At 42.9% G+C, this 12440-nt stretch overlaps 1 protein-coding gene across 3 annotated transcripts in view; it reads left to right on the top strand.

The window, feature by feature from the left end:
• SEL1L3 (SEL1L family member 3) overlaps positions 1 to 12203 on the top strand; it is a 105885-nt gene extending 93682 nt beyond the window's left edge. For 2 of the 3 annotated variants that reach the window (XM_045550469.1, XM_045550471.1), the window contains exons 21-24: positions 1953 to 2080; positions 2667 to 2769; positions 2852 to 2924; positions 11071 to 12203. In XM_045550469.1, coding sequence (XP_045406425.1) covers positions 1953 to 2080; positions 2667 to 2769; positions 2852 to 2924; positions 11071 to 11207 — 441 coding nt within the window. In that variant the 3' untranslated portion in view covers positions 11208 to 12203. Of the gene's footprint in view, positions 1 to 1952; positions 2081 to 2570; positions 2645 to 2666; positions 2770 to 2851; positions 2925 to 11070 lie in introns of those variants that run through there. The other variant, XM_045550472.1, reaches the window with a different exon arrangement.
• Positions 12204 to 12440: the final 237 nt, after the last annotated feature.

Raw genomic sequence — 12440 nt, 5'->3', positions numbered from 1 at the left:
AAGGAAGACTTGGAGGTTGTTTCCTATTGTGTGGCAATTACAGCCCGTGCTACAATGAACATTTTCATACTTCCATCTTTTTTCTTTGTTTGAATACTTATAATCTGAAACATAGGATTACTGAGTCAAGCCGTCTAAATGGTTTTATGACTGCACGGTGGTGTATTGCCAATTTGCTTTCTGAAAGGGTTTTCCAATTAATACCTCACCGAGCAGTGGTTAAGTAGATAGAGGAAGATGATTGAAATCTTGTCAGCACTGGATGTTTTTATGATTTAATTTTACTAATTGAATAATGAGAAGTTGATACTTCCTTATTGGTTTTACTTGCATTTATTTAATTACTAGCAAGGATGAACACTTTTATATATACTTGTTTATGATAATTTACTTTTGATATTTTTTATGTAAATTCTCTATTCTTGTTCTTTGCCTGTTTATTTATTGAAGTTTTGATGTTTTTTAAAATTCAAATCATAATTAGTTCTTCATATATTTGCCTAGTAGATAATGAACCTTAAGCTAGTACATTGCATACAAATATTCCCCTAGTCTGTTTTCCCACTTATTTTAATCTTGTTATTCCATTGATCAGAGACTTTAAAATTTTATAAAGTCATTTTTTTCCTTTTTAATTATCTCAAGTTTTAATAGTGCCTTCCTTTCAAAGAGTGAAGAAGTATTTCATTTTCTGCTGGTGTGTGTGTGTGTGTGTGTATGTGTGTGTGTGTGCGCGCGCACGCATCTTGAAGATACTTAACACTTTCATCTATTTAGAGGTTATTTGGCACGATGGTGGAGGTTAAGGTTTGAGACTTTGGATCCTGTCTGCTTGTGTTTAAATCCCAGTTCTGCCACCCTTCCAGCTGTGTGACCTTGGGCAAGTTCCTTAACCTCTCTGTGCCTCAGTTTCCTTATCTATAAAATAGGGAAGATAATAGTACCTATATCAATTTATTGTTATGAGAAGTAAATGAACATATGTATAAAAACAGAACAATGCCTTGCATACAGCAAGCACTCAGAAAATGTTAGCTGCTACCTAAGATGGTTGTGAGAATTCTGGAGTGCACAACCTGGTAGACGGTGATTTTCACTTAGATTGTTGTCAATGGCAACTGAAAGGCAAGGTCAGAGGGAGGATGTAAGCCATTAACCCATGATTGTGGATTGTTTGAAGGGCAACAATTCAGTTTAATTTGTAAAGCCCTAATGGTAAGTACCACATTGGTTTTTGCTTGTTTCTTAGCTCGTGGTGGAGAGTGCATTTCCTCCAGGTAGTCCAATAGTGTCCATCCTCTATTAAAGATCAGGCCCTTTAACTGTGTCATTTTATTGGATCCATATAGCCCAATAAGGTAGGTCCCACTTCTGAGAGTCAAGAACGAGATGCTGGAGGAAGAGGTGGGAGAAGAGGTGGAGATCTGGGCCAAGAGCAATTGTGACCTAGGAAAGCCGAGGCAAATGCCCAGACATTATTCTGTGCATAAGGGAGACACTTTGCCCTGGAATGACAGTCATGGGACACACACTCAGCCACAAAAACCTTTTGTCAGATGTCTGACTGGGTGATGGCAACCTAGGGCATAGTCTGTAAGTGATGGACATTGCCTTCGACTCGGTGTTCTGGTTTTGTTGACGATACAAGGGCACGTTTTCCAGCAAGTTCTGTTTTGAGAGAATGAGCAAGAAAGGACGAATCTCCCGGTTGACTGGCTTCTGAGCAGATGGGACCCAGCATCCTCTGAAAGCCTCCTGGTTCTCTTGCAAATAAATTTCTCAGATGCATATATTTAGGGAAACAATTCATCAATGAAGATGACAAAACCATCTGGATCTAGAGACAGGAAAAAAAAAATTTAGAGGTTGTAAAAGTTTACATTCTGATGAAGGGTATGTGTCTGGGTTTTATTACAAGGAGTTGATGAGTTTGGTTTGTGGCTTGTTTTTAGGGATTTTTTAACCTGGCCCTGCTAATTGAGGAAGGTGCTATAATCCCACACCATATTTTGGATTTCTTGGAAATTGACTCAACTATCCATTCTAATAACATCTCCATTCTCCAGGAACTATACGAAAGGTGAGCTTGGAGCCTCTGTAGTGCTGTGGAATCCGGGGGAACCCAAGTGGGTGGTGTTTGCTTCTTGGTTAAAGTGATTCTTACCCTTATTTTGTAATGTCAATTGTTATAAAAAGGACCCAGAAACTGCTTCTATTAGAGAACACTCAGCCACTTCCCTTATTTAGTATCTGAGGCTCAATATATTGAAGATACTTGACCTGACGTTCAAGTGCTGACCAAGAATTTCTATGAGAGTGGAAAAAATAAAACATGCTTTTCTGATAGACAGATATTCTACGTCTGGACTTTGGACACACACTCAGACAGAAATATTGTTCTGTCTGGCCCTGTGCTTCAGAGTTCCTTGACTTTTAATTAAGGATAGATAGGACTGACCTTTCTTCTGAGATTTCTGCTCGGATCCTAGAATTTCAGGTCAGGCCAAACCACTTTAGCACTGGCTTTATTTCTTTGTCTCGCGTCTCAAGTGTGCCCTTTTGTCCAAAAGCAGAAGAACGTAGGTTTGAGGATCTGAAAATACCAATCATGAGTCGTGCCACCGAAGCTGGCCGGCACGTCACGGTGTCCTGGGCTTTGTCTGCAGGTGCTGGAGCCGCAGCAACGAGGAGTCCTTCAGCCCCTGCTCCCTGGCCTGGCTCTACCTTCACTTGCGGCTCGTCTGGGGCGCCGTCCTGCACTCAGCCCTGGTGGGTGTCAGACCCCCCCAGCCCCACCCCTGTGGTCCCTGCCCCTTGTCAGTCATCTGACACGTGCTTCGGATGTTTGCAGATCTACTTGCTGGGAACCTTCCTGCTGTCTGTACTGATCACCTGGACTGTGCAGTACTTGCAGTCTGTCTCAGGTAAAGACTTATAAAAAAAACAAGGCCATATAAAAAAGCAGGGATTCTTTACCGGAAAGATTACACTCTCCCTCCGCACGCCCTTGGTGGTTCTGCTTGCCATCTTTAGGGTGTCCCTCCCCTGGGTGGGGGTTCCTCCGGGGACGGGGGGGTGTCAGAACCCTGGCTGGTGGGAGACCGCAAAGTAATCGTATTTTTCCAAGTAAGGATTTTCTTAAAAGAACTTAAGAAACTGAACTCTTCTTACTTCTCCCATTGAAAAGTCATCTTCTATTCCAACTGAATCCAAATGCAAGATAGAAAAGGATATTTTATAAAAAAAAAAAAAAAGAAAGAAAATTCATCTTCTATCAAAATTCTACCTCTGTGAGCCTGAAAACCCAGCCCCAAAGCCCCCTGCAGCGTGAAATCTTCACGTTCATGCCAGTCAAGCAATCAGATGCAGAGAGGACAAACAAACACTCACAATGAATAAAAGTACCCAGCACATGGGCTGAAAGGGAGGGACGGAGCTGGAATACAAAGTGGGCTTTTGCTCTAGCGTGGTCTCCACTGATCGCTGCTACTTTTCTGAGCTAGCGTAGAAAAGCAGTTAAGGACATGAGAGCTGCAGTGGCTTCCGTTTGGTCTCAGCATCCAGGCTTGGCTACTGATTAGCTCTGTGACTAGGGTGAGTTATTTAACCTTCCTCAATAAAATGAGGTTATAATAGCAGCTACTTTCCAGGATGTGAAATGGAAAAAGTGTTAAGTGAAAAAAGTGCACGTAAGACAGTTATCAAAATGACAACTGTAGTTAAATATTAGCTATTCTATTTATCTGGCATATAAAACCCTCCCAATAAATGTTAGCTACAATGTTTATCTCTCCTACTAGACCATCAGCTGGGTCAGAGCAAGGCTCTAGTCCTGTCACAAATGCCCACAAACGTCTCCGGGTGGAAAGTTAGTCTCCCACCATCTTGGACGGCTCCAAAAGGACGTAATAACTCACAAAAGCTACCAGAGACATTCACAAATGGATAAATTAGGAGTGGACATGGCATTTGAGCATGTGCGTAGCTGTTATTCATGTTGCAGATAATGAAAAACGAAAGGAGTGTGCATCCCCTTCTCTTCCACGGCGACAAGGAAGTCACCGTTGGGAGAAGCTATTACGGAAGCATTTCCCTCTGATTTACCTGAGGAGGCTAACAGGGAACCATCACAACATTCCAGGCTTGACGCCCGTAGTCTGCCAGTTAATAAATTTCCCTCATGCAAATTCTGTCCCGTCCCTAAATTTGTTGCCAGGTAGAGACATTTATTTTGCATCTTGTCAGTGTTTTCCATTTCAAATTATCTTTGTCATTTTTTACTCTGTAGAAATATTGTTATCATTATTACAAATGCAATTCCATTAGAGGAGCCGAAATTTGTCTTTATGATTTTATGCCAGCTGGTAGCCGTGAAAATTCATGGGCGGGTACAAGTGCTTTGATCAGAAGTCACCTCTTCCCTGTCTTCACGGCTGCATTGTCAGTCCCTTTGCGTTCTTGTCTCTGTGTCCCTCCCGTCCTGTGATGTGTTCTTCCCTTCTGTGTCCCCATGGTCCCCATGGTTCTTTCCCCACGCATTTTCTTTGTTTCCCCAAACTTTTTCATTTGCTTCTTCCGGCACATACCTCCTTCCCTTTCCACTAACCTGGAGATGGCTACGTCTGGACAGGACCTTAAAAATTATTTAACTCTATGCCCTTCATTTTACAAATGAGGAAATGGAGAGTGAAGTTGCCCACCGAAATAGAGAAATAAAAGCCTAGAAAGGATGTAGGATGGCAAAATTTCAAACTTTTTTTTCAGAATCAAAATACTTTAAGCCAGCGGTTGTCATCTGTCTGAAACCCATCGCCCCCTCACCTAAGAAATATTGTATAACACATTTTTTAGAACCTTGAAATGAAATTCATGATAATTAACCCACCTACACACATTTTTTAAAAAATCAATACAGTGCTCTAACAGCAATATAAAGGAGTAATAAAAAGAAACCAATTATAATAAAATAATGTTGATTTCAATATGTAAATTTTAGCCCAGTGCATCTTAATTCTAATGTGCACATGAATCATTCCAGAATTTTATTAAATGCAAATTCTGGTCCAGGAAGCCTGGGGTCGGGGCTGAGATTCCACATTTCTAACAATCTTCTAGGCGATGCCTATGCGATAGACCATATTTTGAGTAGGAAGAGCCTAGAAGTAAAAAAAATAAAGTCTCCACACATTTCCAAAGCATGCCCTCATGTTGGTACCCACCATGCCTGTTAAAACTAATAATAAAGGCCAAGCACAGTGGCTCACACATGGAATCCCAGCACTTTGGGAGGCCGAGGCAGGAGGATCTCTTGAGGCCAAGATTTCAAGACCAGCTTGGGCAACATAGCAAGACCTCGTCCCTACAAAAAGTAAAAAAATTAGCTGGATGTGATGGCACACACCTGTAGTCCCAGCTACTTGGGAGGCTGAGACAGGAGGATGGCTTGAGCCCAGGAGTTTGAGGCTGCAGTGAGCTATGATGACACCACTGCACACTACAGCCTGGGTGACAGGCTGAGACCTTGCCTTTAAAAAAAAAAAAAAAAAGAAAAGACAAGGAAAAAAGAACTAATGCTAAGAGTTGCAACATGTAGGAAATTATGTTTTATCTTTTTTAAAATCCTCATCGTAAGTGCCAATTTGTTAATAATGCTGAAATAAGGAGGCACTCTGTCAGTCAGCGCAGTGGAGCAGGTGACTACTGGGATGTGAGTCAGACACCGAGGCCCAGAGGAGGTGGGGGGGCCCCTGCAGGGGGATGCTCAGAGGCCGAAGTCTCCCTGATAAACTGGAGTGCGAGGTTCTGGGGCCTGTCCCACGGAGCGGGGGAGACGGCGGTAGGTGCTTGTGTGGCCGGGGTGCTGTAAAGCAAGTGCAGTAACGAACTCTGGGTGCTGAGTGACAGTGTAAGCAGAGGAAATGGATTTAAAAGCTAGGAGCCTCCCATCAGCAGCTTTGGGTGAGGATTGTTGCTATAAGTTGGGGAGCTTTGTCATTTTGTAATTTGCATTTTTTTCCAGTCAGTTTTTTAAAAAAATTAATGATTTATAGTCAAGCCTTTCAATTGAGCTGTCCATCCATTTTGCGTTCAGCTCCAACTACCTTCATTTTCCTCCTGAGTTTATAAGCTCGGTGATATATGGCCAACACGTCACGGCATTTGCCACATTCAATTGTCCTGCGTTCGGAAGGCTGGCAGTGCGGACGGTAGTTACCATCACCGGCGCGGGAGTCGGGCTGCCGAGATGCCGGCGCTGCCACTGGCTGTGTGACCTTGGACAAAGGAGGGAGCCTGTCTGTGCCTCAGTTTCCTCTTCTGTAAAAGAGCGGAAATAATAGGACACCTATGGCCTGTCGTAGTTGAGAGAAGCAAACAAGACAACACAATTGAAAGTGTTTGAGCACCACAGATGCCAGCTGGTAGCTCCCAAGGCCTCCGTCCGGGGCATCTTACCTGTGATTAAAACACGCTGACACCAGGTAGCGCCTGCACTTAAATAGCTTGGTTTACTTCAGTAAGTAACAGACTTAATGACCAGCGCCTCACATGCTTTTCTATGCTGTTAGACTCTTTCTAAAACATAAAACTCTTTTTTAAAGCATCTAAACAGAGACATCCACAAATCTATCAAAAGTACCAAGATAGTGAACAAAAAATATTGTATGGCACTTTTATGTCCTTCAAGGGAACTTGTTCTTGACTCCTGCTCGTGTTCCAGGCAGCTCAGTCATTCTTGAGGCTAATGCCTCCCAAGGTGGTGCAATGGGTGGCCCTAGGTCACTCAGAGTCACCAGTCTCATAGCAGAACACACATCACCCTGGGCCTAGGCTGTCCCTCCAGGTTATTGGCTTTGCGGCTTCTGGGTCACCTGGGAGCTCCGTCATCGTTGCCAATGCCGGCACCAGTAGCCTTTTTTCTCGCCGGTGTTCATTTCTGAGATTGCTGAAGCAGAAAGGTAAGGGCCCCGCTGCGGGTACTGCCCACAGACAGGCTCGGCCACTTTCCCAGACTGCAGAAAGCTCCTCTTCCTGCCCGTTGCATCTCAAAAGCACTCTCCCTCTCCCCTCTTGGTCAAGGACACCAAACATAATTGCCTTAATGGATCAGACTTTTGAGAAACAAAAAAATCCCAAAGTAAAGTATGTCTGGAGCCATTTCCACTTCTGCCCTTCTACAAAACTCCCCTGAGACCAAAGAAAAAAAACCATGGAGCCTGACCAGCCGACTGAAGGCAGGGAAAGGGAAGAACAGAGGGAGAAAATTGAAGTCACCATTTCAAAGAAAGAGCCCTGCCTTGCTTGTGTTAGCGCCAACTTTACGTCTCAGTAGAATATACACTACAGAGCAAGATCTGCAGAACTACCAGCTCCAGGGTACAACTGGGTAACCTTTTAAACCAACGTGAGTCTAGTCAATACATTCATAATTTAAGCCAATGCATCCCTTCCAGCTAAGTGGTTAGCCTAGCATTCATTTGAAAAGAGTAAGATGATATGAACAAGATTCATTAATCCTTTTCCTACTCTTTTCCTGTCTTCTGCATTTCTAGTTAATGAGGTTTCTACTAAAATTACAGTAAAATGTCACAAAGCGGTGCTCATGAAAAAAGCAGTAGCCTTACTGTCAGAGAGATTTAATGGTGAGGTTGTACTCTGGTCCTATCTCATTACACTTGGCACTTAGCAGTATGGCCACTCGTAAGAAATGTTTCGGCCAGGTATGGAGGTGCATACCTGTAATCCTAAATCCTACCACTTTGGGAGACTGAGGAGGGAGGATCACTTGAGGCCAGGACTTTGAGACCAGCCTGGGCAACATAGCAAGACCCCATCTCAGAAAAAAAAAAAAGAAAGAAAGAAAAAGGAAAAAAAACAAGAAATGGTTCAGTGATGCAAATCTTACACCTGTACTGGGCCCCACTAGGCCCAGAGGCTCAAATGAAGTAGGCTAGGTCTTATCCATAGCATACCATTTCTAGGGCTTTTCTATGGCTTCTCATCTTTGCAAACATTCTGCCATTTCAAGATTAACCCAATATTTTCTGTCACATTTTTCTTTCTTTTGTACTCTCATCTGGTCAATTGTAAGCAGATGTTTTTCCTACAATGGTCCACAACAGGGGCCCACAAACTTTTTCTGTAAAGGGCCAGGTAATAAACATTTTGGGCTTTTGGGGCCATTTCTGTCACAACTATTCAACTGTGCCTTCTTAGCTCGAGAGCAGCCATTGTGGCTAGGTTTCTAATAAAACTTTACTATGGACACACAATTTGAATTTCATATATATATATATATAACTTTACTATGGACACACAATTTGAATTTCATATATATATATATATATATATATATATATATAACTACTCCAGAAGAACTACTTGAGAATTTCATATATTTTTCATGTTGTGAATATTCTTCTTTTGATTTTTGTTAGCCATGTAAACATGTAAAACCCATTTTTAGATCATGAGCTACACAAAGGCAGGCAGCGGCTGCATTTGGCCCGTGGGCTGTGGTTTGGGCCGGCTCTTGATCATTCTTACTAATGTACAGAAAATGATGCCCCAGGCAGCAAGTAATCCACAAATCACCTCTATTTGGCTCTGCAATATACTCTGTAATTTTTTAAACAGCACGCTTATTTTCCTGGCTACCTTGATTCTTGTCTAGTAATAAAATTAACACATATTCCAGGTGAGCAGAGACAAAGAGGCCACTTTAAAATTAGGATGGGCCGTGGGGGGGCGGCTTTTGCAGTGATTGCAAACCCCCAGTGGAAGGGGGAGAGTTCTCACACGGATAATGACAAATTTACTGTAGAAACATCACGCATTTTTATTATGCTCTTACCAGAAGATTTAAATGGTGGCAACGCTAATTATGCATTCCTTCTACATTTACACACTGGTGCTTTTTTTTTTTCTAATCAGAAAACTGATTGCTGATTTATCTTGTTACCATGGTGATTTAAACATTCCCTGAGCTTGAAAATACATGCCTTAGTACTTTATTAACTTCCTCAGAGATCGTCGGAAAGATAAATCTCAGGATCAAAGGGGGTTTGCACACTTTCTAATTCAAGACCCTCAATTCCCCTATGAGGAAACTGAGGCCCAGGAGATTCAAGCGTTTTAGAACCGAAATGTCTGCCATCCAGTATCTGTCCCGAGGTCACCTGCTAGCGGCAGATGGGACTTGCCTAGACCAAGTCTCCTGACTGCGGTGAAATGTTCTTTCCGCATTGCTGGGCCTCTAGTGACAGGATCACCTACAACAGGGATAGCTTTCATGACCCTAGAAACGTCACGTCATTCTACAACATCCGACCCTTCCCACACTGTCCTTTCAGAATAGTCTCTGAGTCTACAACATCCTCTGTAGATATTGGAAAGGGACCCTAAAGAGAATTCCTGAACACATATGCAGGACAGCCAGTTTTGAGGGCCCATTCCTGAACTTTGTAGAATGTTCTCTTGGGCTGACTATAGGTGTGTGGAGGTGGAACTCTTAGAGGGTTTTTATCTAGAAGTTGGATTGTCAGCATGCAGCGGCATCTTCTTAAAGTCTGTACATTTCAGGATGGACATTTGGGAACCTTTAAAAATAGCCCCACCTGAAAATTGTGTGAGACTAAAATATTGCTGAGGTTAATTAAGATTGCTGCTCAAAGGCAAACTAACAATTGTAGCACAAACTATGGCCTCTGAGCTAACCATACATCATGCAACCCTGCAAATTGTTATCCCCATTTCACAGATGAAGAAACTACAGCTCAGAGAAGTTAAGGAACTTGCCCAAGATCCCCCAGCTGCTGAATGTCAGAGCTATTTGACTCCTGGTCTCTCTGTTTTTAAAGTTTATGCTGTTTTCTTAGGGTACTCAGGCCTAAAAGAGAACTTTAGGCATTCCAGAAATAGATGTACCGACTCTTATCAGTCCTATAAGCCATGCACCTGAAATTAATAAATCTTAACACATTTCCCCATGGGAAACCAGGTCACTAGTGGTAGTAGCTAACATTTGTTGAGTACTCACCCATGTCAGACACTGTTCTAAGCCCTTTATGTTCATTAACTCGTTTAACTCTTACAACAACTCAAGGAGGTCTAGACATTTTTATTTTCTCCACTTTTTGGAAGCAGAAGGAAGGCAGGTAACTTGTCCAAGGCCACACCGCTGTTAAAGGGCAGAGCAGGCAGGCTCCAGAGCCTAGAGTCTTAACCGGGATGTGTCTCAGTCTCAGTACGTAAAGCAGGTGTATCAGCCTCAGCGCTGGTGACATTTGGAGCTGGATTGTTCTTTCTGTCGGGGCCTGTACTGTCCTGTGCATTGTAGGATGCTTAGCAGCTTCCCTGGCCTTGACCCACTACACGGCAGCAGCACCTCCCCCACCAGGGTGGTGACAACCAAAAAATGTCTCCAGACACTGCCAACTGTCCCCTGGGAGGCAAAATTGCCCCCATTTGAAAACTACATAAAATATTAAACCTTAAGCTTCCCTAAAGTTGATGGTCCGGCCTCCTTACTAAAGGTAGATTGATACAGAATTAAACCTAGTAATTATGTTTTCCAAAATGTATACACATTTATTTAAATAAAATAATTTAAACCAAATTTGGTACATCATCAAATAGAATAAGAATGTGAATAAAACCAATGCTCCTAATTGACTGGTATAATTCATAGCTTGCATTGTAGGAATTCCATTGACATTGCAGGGAAAAAAGATATAACCACAGCTCATGACATAAATCAAAGGGTTATTTGTTTGTTTAAATTAAAATATTTATCTGGATGTCACGGTATACATGTATTAATAATAGCTTAGACTCTCAGGATATCAGAAGCATCAGAAATCCTTGCATATCCATTCCAACCTGTCATTGTATAGGAGGGTACACCAAAGTCCAGAAAACCTAGATAATGGGTCCAAAGTTGCCTGTCTACTTAGCGCCAGGGTCACCGGACTGGAGGCATCTCCTCCTGGCTTGCCAGAGTCTAGGTGTTGTTGTGTGTCCTGCGTGCGCTGTTTCGAATACTCAGCACCTGTTGTACATGTGTCTCTGCAGCCAGCAGTTCTCCAACACCAGCTCACGCCTCCGCAGACCCCACCGCGTCCGCTGCAAGCCCAGCTGTGACTCCAGCTGCAGATGCCTCTGACCGGGACCAGCCCACGGTCTCTAATAACCCGGAGCCACGTGGGTGAACTGTGCACTCCAGGTCTCTCCAGATGAGAGAGAATCCTTTAAACGGCTGGCATGGGAAAGCTGGGGTCAGGGCATTACCCTGATAAACACCTTAAATGTCTTGTCAACTGGATGCGAAGTTTGCACTTGGTGTCGTTTTTTAAAAAAATCAAATTATAAGGAAGTACCCAGAGCAGGCAGTGGTTATACCAAAGGCTACCAAACACACGTAAGGAACGTCTTGATCGTGGGATGTGGGGGGGGGGGGGCAGGTTACTGGGGCATCACAGACTCTCGTCCCTGTGATTGTGTGTACTAGGAGTCACAGTTTGCCCTGTGGCATATCTGGATTCTCACACACTAAGATGTATTTTAAGAATCTTAGTGCATCGTTCATTCCCTTTTATTGAAAATGAGAACAGAAAACTGAGACTTCTCTACAAGCTAGGTGATATGTTGGTACCTGTGTTTGCCTCAAAGCTGAACTGACAGAGTTTTCTTTGACTTCCAAGACCCAGCAGTTATAAGGCACCTTGAAATAAATAGTTTATGGCTGGAAAGGCAGGGAAGGCGATGGCTTTGTAAATTGGTTTACATTTTTCTCCTTGAATTTTTCTAGGGTCCTAGTGCTTCCAAATCATTTAATGATGTTGTTGGATATCTTTTACGTTTCAACTACAATCCATGAAATAACATTTAGGAGATTCTTAGTATTTAAGTGTAGTCTTCTCCATGAATTACCCATTAGAATAGACTGGCAGCAACGGAATATGCGGAAAGCAAGCCTTTAGCTCATAGTGTCATCCCCACCCCTTATGCCTGCCTGAGTCTATGTGTGTGTGTGTGTGTGTGTGTGTGTGTGTGTGTGTGTGTGTGTGTAAGAGGAAGAGCAGAGTGTCTGTATACTATATGCTGCTAAGGTAGTAAATAAATCAGTAATGCAATATTGTGGGTCCAAACTACTCTTTGCACTACTTTATTTACAGTAGTAAATAAAATTATTTTTATACAGTTGACTACTGGGAAGTGGCTTTTTTCTTCTTTTTCGTAGTTTCTGTCATCCTACAAAGTCCTGAGGTCCATGCTTTCTCCTTGGGGCCACAAAAATAAAAGTTCTCCTTCTGAGGGGGATTATTTCTGGTAACCCATTAATGTTTGTGCACACAAAGGTGGCAGGAGGCTCCGCTCCAGGTATCCTGAGCTCGGGGTCTGGCCCCGTGATGTTTGTGCAGTGTCAGACCTTGTTTCAGGAC

This window comes from Lemur catta, chromosome 4, assembly GCF_020740605.2.
Source record: "Lemur catta isolate mLemCat1 chromosome 4, mLemCat1.pri, whole genome shotgun sequence".
Taxonomy (NCBI): Eukaryota; Metazoa; Chordata; class Mammalia; order Primates; family Lemuridae; genus Lemur; species Lemur catta.
The sequence above is the reverse complement of the archived record's forward strand: the minus strand, read 5'-3'. Positions and strand labels throughout refer to the sequence as shown.